At 45.7% G+C, this 10594-nt stretch overlaps 1 protein-coding gene across 2 annotated transcripts in view; it reads right to left on the reverse strand.

Moving 5' to 3' along the window:
* The window catches only part of ITCH (itchy E3 ubiquitin protein ligase), a 48067-nt gene extending 37784 nt beyond the window's left edge, over nucleotides 1-10283 (reverse strand). For both annotated transcript variants that reach the window (XR_008489352.1, XM_054392061.1), the window contains exons 1-4: nucleotides 10214-10283; nucleotides 6967-7105; nucleotides 4782-4906; nucleotides 3086-3223 (exon numbers count right to left, since the gene is read on the reverse strand). Coding sequence is in view for 1 of the 2 variants with exons in the window: in XM_054392061.1 (XP_054248036.1) it covers nucleotides 3086-3223; nucleotides 4782-4906; nucleotides 6967-7105; nucleotides 10214-10283 (472 nt within the window). In the remaining variant the exon portion in view is untranslated. The remainder of the gene's footprint in view (nucleotides 1-3085; nucleotides 3224-4781; nucleotides 4907-6966; nucleotides 7106-10213) is intronic.
* Between the last annotated feature and the right edge of the window lie 311 nt (nucleotides 10284-10594).

Consider the following 10594-nt stretch of genomic DNA (forward strand, 5'->3'; position numbering starts at 1 on the left):
CAGGGATGGAGCCCCAACCACCCCCCTGGACAACCCATTCCAGGCTCTCACCACTCTCATGGGGAAGAACTTCTTCCTCACATCCAGCCTGAATCTCCCCACTTCCAGCTTTATTCCATTCCCCCCAGTCCTATTACTACCTGAGAGCCTAAAAAGTCCCTCCCCAGCTTTCTTATAGGCCCCCTTCAGATGCTGGAAGGCCACAAGAAGGTCTCCTCAGAGCCCTCTCTTCTCCAGACTGAACAGCCCCAACTCTTTCAGTCTCTCCTCATTAGAAGAGGTGCTCCAGCCCTCTGATCATGACAGGCAGAACAGGAAAGACAACAACTTCTCCAAAACCACCTCTGTGGTTGGCTAGCAAGCAACCATGAGAGGTTTGTTTTCTGGGGCTAGAGGAAACAGATACAAGGTGTACCAAGGGAGGTTCAGGCTGGACATTACGAAATATTTCTTCACTTCTTCAAACATTGGAATGGTCTGCCCAGGGCAGTGCTGGAGTCACCATCCCTGGAGATGTTGAAGCATTGTGTGGACCTGGTGCTTAGGGACATGGTTTAGTACTGACCCTTCAGTGCTGGGTCATAGGTTGGCTTGGATGATCTTGAAGGTCTCTTCCAATCAAATATATTCTGTGACTCTCCAGCCTGGACCCTCCCCTTTCTCTGTAAATTATTTAACATAAAGGCATTCAAGCAGGTACAAAGTAGGGCTGCACTCCAAGCAGAATTACAGCAGCTTAACCTAGATCTGCAAATATTTTACAACTGCTTCATTCAGCCACCTTGGAAAATATTTGCCAGCATTTGCAGTACTTGAGTATGAGCTTCTCAGTCATGGAGACAGCACAAATACTGCATTTCCACACAATTAAACAAATGCCATTAACAAAAAGTTACTTATCACCTCTGGTGGGAGGTAAAGACAAGGAAGTAGTCATGTAAAGGCCTGTGATAATGTACTGCTGGTGGGCTGTGTACCAAGAGGGATTTTAATCCCAGAAACTGAGGTCTTAACTTCAAAAGCTACTCAATAAAACAATGTGGTTGCCTGGAAATACCTTTAGCCTTTACAATAAGAATGTGTCAGACTGCTTAAAGATTTAAACCTTTCCTCCTGTGCTCCACTCCCCTCATTATCTAGAACCCTCTGCTGATCCCCTGGCTTGGGATATCAATGTCTGTCTTTACTGTTGAGCCCTGAAGTGTAAGTAGTACTCAATTCCACCACCTCCATGCCACCTACTCACTAGCACCTTTTTCTCAATAGGTGGATTTCAAGATGATTTCAGCACAGATGAAACCCAAGAACTGCATAAAAGGGAAATCACAGAATCACAGAATGTTGGAGGTTGGAAGGGACCTCTAGAGATGGAGTCCAACCCCCCTGCCAAAAGCAGGATGTGTTCCTTTGATTAGGTATCTCTAATCAAGACATCTCAGCCCTGCTCTACAAGCCCCACAGAATCTCAGCATTTACCTTTTATTCACAAAAATATTTCCACCCAATCAGATCATGTGGCTGATTATTTTAACAAGATGCAAGGAAAGGTGGACTGAAAGCTCTAAGAGAGAATGGTTACAGAGCTGTGTTAATTCAGTTTTCTTGTGATACTCAGATGGAATCTCAAAGCAACTTCCCCACATCCTTTAAAAAAAAAAAGCAAAAAAACCCCAAATTAAACAAAACAAAAAACAACAAACCACACCAAACCCAAACAACAGAAGCCTAAAAATTGCCAATGAAGTGCCTAGGCAGTTGTGGCAGCAGAGAGCCTCTCCAGTGCAGCCTTCTGGAGAAAGAACCTCTTACCTATTTCTGTTTTGCAATGTACAATACCCTCAAAAATGTTCTGCCACTTGTCCTGCACCAATGGAATTAAAACTAAAGGCTTTCATTACAGTTTGGATTGCTAGACAGAAGTTAGCAAAGTCCAGAAAATAAAGATGCTGATCTTATTTTCCTTATAGCAAGGCTGAAAAATCTTCACTGTGGACTAGGATTCCAGCTCAAATAAAAATACAGAAGAGTTCTGGTCTCTACAAATAGGAAGCTACAGAAGCTGCTGTTGTTATGATTAAAACACTGTGTTAAAGCTTCCAGGAAAAAAGGCTTTGCATACAGAATCACAGAACGTTGGTGGGGGAGGAAGGGTTGAAAGTGGCCTCTGGAAATCACTGAGTTCAACCACCCCAACTAAAGTACGTTTGCCTAGATCAGGTTGTACAGGAAGGTGTCTTAAAAGTCTCCAGAGAAGGAGACTCCATGGCCTCTGAGCAGCCTGCTGCAGTGCTCTGGCACCCTCAAAGTAAAGAAGCCTTTCCTTCAGCTCAAGTGAAACCTTGTGTGTTTAGGTTGGATCCATTGCCTCTTCTCCTGTCACTGGGCACCACTGAAAAGAGCCCAGTCCCATCCTCTTGACCTCTACCCTTCAGGTATTGATGTGCATTGAGAAGATCCTCTGTCTTCTGTTGTCCAGGCTAAAGAGTCCCAGGTCTCTCATCCCGTCCTCCTCAGAGAGTCCAGTCCCTGATCATCTTTGTGGCCCCTCTGTTGGACTCTGCCCAACATTCCCTGTCTCTCTTCAACTGTGAAGCCCAGAAGTGAACAGAGTATAGAATCACAGAATCAGCCAGGTTGGAAGAGACCTCCAAGATCATCCAGTCCAACCGATCACCCAACCCTAAGCAATCACCCAGACCATGGCACCAAGTGCCTCATCCAGGCTTCTCTTGAACGTCTCCAGTGACGGCGACTCCACCACCTCCCTGGGCAGCACATTCCAATGGGCAATCTCCCTCTCTGTGAAGAACTTCCTCCTAACCCCCAGCCTATACCTCCCCTGGCACAACTTGAGACTGTGTCCCCTCCTTCTGCTGCTGGTTGCCTGGGAGAAGAGCCCAACCCCCACCTGGCTACAACCTCCCTTCAGGTAGTTGTAGACAGCAACGAGGTCTCCCCTGAGCCTCCTCTTCTCCAGGCTAAACACCGCCAGCTCCCTCAGCCTCAAGTACTTCAGTACTTGAGTGCTTCAGCTGCAGCCCCCCAGGTGTATGTTGAGGGCACAACTGAATTGAAAGTTACTTACTTCTTGTAGTTGAGGCATCGCCGTTGGTTAGGAGCTCAGGATCCACCTGCATCCCGTCTAGACAGACAGATAAATCTCCTACCACTTCTGCTGGTTCTCTGTCACCAACAAGATGCAACGTCACTACTACCTGCTCAACTGAAGAAACACAGAAAGGAGTGGGAGCTTATCTTAGCACATGACAAATAAGTGCATTTTATTCAAGCAGCAAATCATAGAGCTCATTTCTAAAGCAATTCACCCACCTCTCCTCGAAACCCTACAGTTCTTCATGTCTCCCCTGATATCATGAGCAGGTATCAATTCTATCTCCTGAGGAAAACCTTTCACAGTTTTCTAATGACATTAAGATTCACATTTACAGTGGGGAAGATCTTGCACCACATTCCCAAGACCAAAGGTATTTTCAGGGTAAATAGCTGGTCTTCAGTGAAACAGAACTCTAAATAAATGTTCTTGATGAACTGATTTGAAACAAAGAGCAGTGGATGACAGCAGGGTATCTGGTGTCTTACAGCACAATTCAGCTACCCAAAGTAATTTGCATTCAGATCCAGCAGGACAGGCACACTGGCAGGAGAGGAGCTCCTTACACTGCTATCAACATGCTGCACTTAAAATGCCCCACCTGAAATTGGGAACAAACACTTAAATAGTATCATAGAACGGTAGGGGGCCAGAAGGGACCTCTAGAGATTGAGTCCAACTCCTCCCCTGCCAAAGCAAGATCACTTAGGGCAGGTCACACAGGAACACATCCAGACTGGTCTTGAACATCTCCAGAGAAGGAGACTCCACAACCTCTCTGGGCAGCCTGCTTCAGGACTCCAGCACCCTCACACCAAAGACATTTTTCCTCATGTTGAGGTGGAACCTCCTGGGTTTCAGTTTGTGCCCGTTGCCCTCTGTCCTATCACAGGACACCATGAAAAAGAGCCTGGCCCCTTCACGACATCCACCCTTCAGGTATTTGTAACCATTGATCAGATCCCCTCTCAAGCTACTCTTCTCCAGACTGAACTGCCCCAGGTCTCTCAGCCTTTCCTCACAGGAGAGATGTTCAAGTCCCTTAATAATCCTCTTAGCTCCCTGTTAGACTCTCTGCAGTAAGTCCCTGTCTCTCTTGGAGAGCCCAACACTGGGTACAGCATTCCAGGTGTGGAATACTGACTTCTTCAAGGACAGAAGGTGTGACATCAGCAGGCTGCATGCTCTTAACAGCATACCCTCTGAAATGGGGGTGCAGATCCCTGCACTTCTGTGCAGCCTCAGAGGATGCACTCAAGGCTAAGTAGTGCTAAGGGACACAAAATAATGTGACATGTCCCTAGAACATGATTTAGTACAAAACCATATTTACACATTTCCTGGTCTAGAGCCAGGAATGTATCAGAGTTCCTGTTGTTAAGCTGTATAGATGGAAACACACTTCTTTAATTAGGCTTTTACTCCTGCACATAGGAGCAAAGTGAAAACCACCATGTTTGCAATGACACCAGAGCAGAGTGTGTATAATGCACAAAGATGAAGCTCTTCTCATACCCTGAAAAAAAAAAAGGAGGGAGCTCATAAATGCAATTTGTAGCGACAAAAGGAATTCCTAAGGGTCATCTCCAGGGCTGCACACAGCACTCATTAGCAGACAGCTCCTGTCAAACTCTGCAGCATTCCATGGCAGTGCTGATCTTCCACTTACGTTTCATGCTGTTTGATTTCAAAGTCTCATGAATATCCAGAGCAGCACTTCCCAGAAGGACATCAGATTTTAATGTTTGATGGCTCCAGACTCTGAAGTTTAATTTACTTACAGGAGTGACAATTCTGAAAAGAAAAAACATTGAGCACTGTGTGAGGACCTTTGCTGGCAGGGGGAAGTGAGCGAAGGCAGTAATGTACTTTGAGCTGTCACTTCAAATTACTAAAAAACAAAGAAATAATGGTGGTAGCATCAAACCTTTTCTAATTATCACATTCTTGTATGCAGTCATGTTCAGATGTTATGTAAACTAAGACTGCTGCAAGACTGTTCACAGACTGAGGATATTTATCATTATTAGTTGAAGGGAAATAGCTACAGAAGCACTCCCAGCTCACAATTAACATCTCAGTGCAACCAGGATTGATTCTTGCAGGTTCCCATTCCATGAGCACTCAGCATTTGTGTACCTTGATGTGAGAATTTTTCCACACAGAGGGAAGACAGCAAATTTGCTTTCTCAATAGTCTGTCAGAAAATGTTAGGACATTCTACAAAAAGATTAAATACTCTGAAATACTAAAAATTATTTCAAGTCTTTTAGCAGCTGCCTGTTCCCCTAATAAGCTGGCACATACTTACAGCAGGGATGACAAAGCAGCAGGAGTATTTAACATCTTGCTAGCATACTTCTGGCTTCACAATGCATTTACTGTCAACAGAAGAACACACTACAACTTCCACAGCTTAACAAATCCAAAGCTTCCCTCACCACCTCCAGGAGCAGGATTGTGTTACTAATTTGTCTAATTTGATTATTTCCTAGAGGAATTGGTTCCAGGTTTATTACCAGAGAAGTCTCTTACGGGCCCATCTACCTCAACAGTTTCTCTTCACTCCAAATTAAGTCAAAGAATCACAGAATCACAGTTTGATTTCTTACTGTCTTCACAGAACTACTCAACCATTTATTTCTACTCTCACTACACTCTCCAGAGGTTTTTCTGAAATTATTTTTGAATGACAGACAAATCTGAACTTCAGAGGTCCCTTCCAACCTCTACCATTCTGTGATTCATTCAAAGCATGGTGCTGTAACTGGAAAGAAGCCTTGCAGAGACCAGATACAGTACAAACAGAGGCACTGTAAACCTCTACATAGCCCAAATGAGTCCAGGTTCTCTCTGAAAGCTGTTGTGGGGTAAGGTCATCAATCCACACTATTGTTGCCTCTGCTCAACCTGTGGCATAGATGTTGCACCTCTGCTCCTAGAATAGCCATCAGCAGTCACTCCCTAAACCTGAAAGCTGTTGATCAAGGCTTCCCCCTGCAGTAAGACTCCCACATCTATGCCTGGGACAGTCCCTTAGTGGGGAAGAAACAGGCAAGCAGCAATAGTTCCTGCCACAGCAGTCCTGCAGTTGTCCTCCCTCTAACTCCAAACCAAGTAATGCTCATTTCACAACTGCTAAATCTCAGCAAACATTTTGCAGCAAGATGAGGACAGCTCACACAGTCTGTGTGACCAGGCAAATCCTGGAGAATAAAGGAACTCCAGCAATACTCGGAAAATCCTTAAAAACAAGAGTAGAAAGCTAAGCATCACAAACTAGCTGATGTTACAATTCAGAAGGGACTCAGACAACTTTTTTTATACTAGAAAGTTCTCTTAGTAGATAAAAATCATAGAACTATAGAATTGTTTGGGTTGGAAAAGCCCTCTAAGATCATCCAGTCCAACCACCAACCCAACACCACCATGGCCCTAGGTGCAATGGCCACAGGTTTCTTGAACACCTCCAGGGATGGGGACTCCACCACCTCCCTGGGCAATCTGCTCCCAATCCTTGACAACTCTTGCAACAAAGAAATTTTTCCTCATCTCCAACCTAACCCTCCCCTGGCACAAATTCAGGCCATTTCCTCTCCTTCTAGCACCTGATCCTAGGGAGAAGAGCCCAACCTCCTGCAACCTCCTTTCAAGGAGCTGTAGAGAACAATGAGGTCTCCCCTCAGCCTCCTCCTCTCCAGGCTGTAGATTTGCTCCAAAAAATTACCCAAATACCTTCCTCTCATGTGACACTGAATTCCTTGTTAAAATAAAGATGCAACCCTTCAGTCCACCATCAATTGTATTAATTTATCTCAGATACATTGGGAAAACAAAAACCCCATCAAACCTACACTGTGAGATGCTGTTTCCACTTTGGACTATTTGTATTGTTGCATTTTTCTGTCTTCTTTGATTGCCCATCCACTGAGACCTCCACGTAAGGGCTAGGTCCAAACCATTTATTTTTTTCTTTTAGTTTTGCTGAAATAACTGTTAAGAAAGAAAAAGAAGTTGTTACTCCATAGGATTTCAATTTGCAAACAGTATTTTTTCCAGTTGTGGGCTTCAGTATTCAAGTATCAGGCTATTGATAAAGAAAATACCAAACAGATCAGATGGACAAAAAAAAGCTCTTGCATTCCAGATTGTTCCATACAATGCTACAGCTCTCACAGACGCCTAAATCATGCAACAGTTCTTCTGGAACCCACTATAAGCACCTAGGTGTGGAAAGCAGAAAACACCCTCCACAACGTTCTCCTGACTGTCAGCAGCCAAGAGAAGTCCTGGAGATTATTCCACTTGCTGGTTAAAGAGCTGAACAGATGATCTGGAGCTGTCATTAAGGAATCGTGGAAAGCTGCCACTACATCTGGTGAAAGGATCATGAAGAAAAAGCAGCCCCAGTCTACTCTATACTCACAAACCAGGCCTTAAGCCAAAGCTAATTTCCAGCTGGCCAGTGAACTCCCCTCTGGTCTAACAAATATCAACCTGCTCTACTGTGTTTTTATCACCCACCTCAGCTCCACTGCACCCTTATAAAAAGCTGTCTAATTTGAGCCCATATGGCTAATCTACCTAGAGGCTCTTTATAGTGCATGCTCCTTTAGAGATTTACAGAAGGAGCTTAGTGTAAACTGCTCTGAACTGCTCCTGGGGGAAGCTCTTGCTCTCTACATGACAGACACCTTGCAGAAATGAACTGTAAAAACCCAGAATGGTTTGGGTTGGGACCCCTCCCACCAGCCCAGCTTGCTCAAGGCCTCATCCCCTCCCTGGCCTCCAGGGAGAGGGCATCCCTGACCCCCTGGGCAACTTGTTCCAGTGTCTCACCACCCTGTCAAGAATTTCTTCCTCATCTCCAGTCTCAATCTCCCCTCGTCCAGCTCAAAGCCATTTGCACTTGTCCTGGCATTCCCAGCCCTTCTCAAAAGTCCCTCTCCAGCTCTCTTGTAGCCCCTTCAGGTACTGAAAGGCTGCTCTAAGGTCTCCCTCAAGCCTTCTCTTCTCCAGCCTGAGCAGCCCCAGTGCCCTCAGCCTGTTCCTATAGGGGAGGTGCTTCAGCCCTCTGATCATCTTTGTGGTCTCCTCTGGGTCCATTCCAGCAGATTTGCCCTTCCTGTGTTGGGAGCCCCAGAACTGGATGCAGTACTCCTGGTGGGGTCTCACCAGAGCAGAGGGAGAATCATCTCACTCATACTGCTGGTCACACTTCTGTTGCTCATAGAATCACAGAATCATTCAGGTTGGAAAGGACCCTTGGGATCACCAAGTCCAACCACTGACCCTTCTCTACAAGGTTCACCCTGTATCTCCAAGCACCACATTCAAACAATCTTTAAACACATCCAGGGTTGGTGACTCCACCACCTCCTTGGGCAGCACATTCCAATGCCTGACCACTCCTTCTGTGAAATAACTTTTCCTAATGTCCAGTCTAAACTTCCCCAGTTGAGGCTTGAGGCCACTCCCTCTGCCTCTTCACACTAACCATCCCCAGCTCCTTCAGTCACTCTTCATCACATTTCTTCTCCAGGCCCTTCACAGCTTCCTTGCCCTCCTCTGCCCTGGCTCCAGCACCTCCACATCTCTCTTGAACTGAGGTGCCCAAAACTGGACACAACACTCAAGGTGTGGCCTGCCCAGAGCTGAGTCCCAGGGGACAATCCCCTCCCTGCTCCTGCTGGACACAGCATTGCTGATCCCAGCCAGGATGCCTTTGGCTTTCTTGGCCACCTGGGCACTGCTGACTCCTCTTCAGCTGCTTGTCCATCAGCACCCCCAGGTCCCTTCCTGCCAGGCAGTTTCCAGCCACACTGACCCAAGCCTGGAACATTGCTGGAACAAGTGCAGGACCTGGCACTTGGCCTTGTTGAAGCTCATCCTGTTAACACTGGCCATGGATCCAACCTATCCAATCTCTCTGTAGAGCCTCCCTACCCTGGTCCAGATCAGCACTCCTACCTAACTTGGTGTCATCTGCAACCTCACTGCTGATTCACTTTATGTCCTAATCACAACCATCAATAAAGATGTTAAACAGAAGTGGTCCCAACACTGAGCCCTGAGGAACACCACTCCTGTCCTGAGTGTTGAAAGGCTGCAATAAGGTCTCCCCAGTGCCTTCTCTTCTGTCTCCAGTTGCCTCAGCCTGTCCTCGTAGCAGAGGTGTTCCAGCCCTATGATCACTTTTGTGGTCCTCCTCTGGACCTGCTCCATTAAGTTCACATCTTTCCTGTGCTGACTTCAGAGCTGGATGCAGTACACCAGAGTGGCAGAATGACTCCCCTTGACCTACTGGCCACACTTTTGATGCAGCCCAGGGTACAAGTTGGCTTTCTGGGTTGCAAATGCACATTGCCAGCTCACGTCCGGCTTTTCATCCACCAGTACCCCTAAATCTTTTTCTGTGGGGCTGCTCTTAATCCCTTCATACCCTGGCCTATATTCATACCAAGGATTGCCTCAAACCATGTGCAGGGCCTTGCATTTGGTCTTGTTGAACCTCATAAGGTTCACATGGGGCCACTACTCAAGCTTGGTCAGGTCCTTCTGGCTGGCATCCCTTCTCTCAGGTGTGCTGACTGCATTGCTCACTTTTACTAAAGTCCCTTCACAATGGTGGTCATAAGAATATGTAACAAGGGAGAAGCAATAAGTGACATCTAATGCAGAGCAGGTGCGATTCACTCAGCTTGAGATGTAAAAAGATTGTTAGGAGAAAGTGTTAGACTTGGTATTGTGTCAGGTGTTTGGAACTGGAAGCAGTGTCACAATCATTATCACATTTCAAAAAGGACTGTTCTGTACAATTCACTTAACAGCATTCCAAAAGAAAAATAATTCAAGTTATTCCTTCCTTCATTCTTGGTTTTACCCCCAAATGAATCATTCCAAAATACAATTCAGCTAAATCCCTGAATTGCTGTATTTCTGCCAAGCAATGATGACATAACACCACCAACTTTATTGTCCCATTTCTCTTAGGTTTTGTACAGCTCAGAACTTCTTGGAATGCAGCACACTAGTAACTTGAGTTTAAAAAACACTTCCACATTGCTAACCAGAAAAGATCGATCCTTTCAAAAGGCTTACCAGTAATCTGAAGCTGTGATTTCATGGACAACCCACTGGATGGTCCTGATCTGGACCCACTGCCAGCCATAATAGGGGCTGGATCTTGAATCTGGATGAAGAGACAATGTAGACATTTGAATCCTCAAGAACTCAACAGTTAAATCATCTGCTTTTTGCCATTACACTGCAACCAAACCCACCACAGTGCTTTTCTCTCTTCTTCCTTTCCATTTTCCCAAAGCACAGAAGATGGTTTACAAAGGGCTTGGTGTCTACTGTAAGATGATCTGTAAATATTCATGTCCTGGGCAGAAGAGGTCTTTTGATTCTGCCCCTTCAATTTGTCAATGAACTGAGAGTGAGCAATGTTGTAATCTCACAGTTTGCTCTACCTTTTAT

The sequence above is a fragment of the Indicator indicator genome, chromosome 24, assembly GCF_027791375.1.
Source record: "Indicator indicator isolate 239-I01 chromosome 24, UM_Iind_1.1, whole genome shotgun sequence".
NCBI lineage: Eukaryota > Metazoa > Chordata > Aves > Piciformes > Indicatoridae > Indicator > Indicator indicator.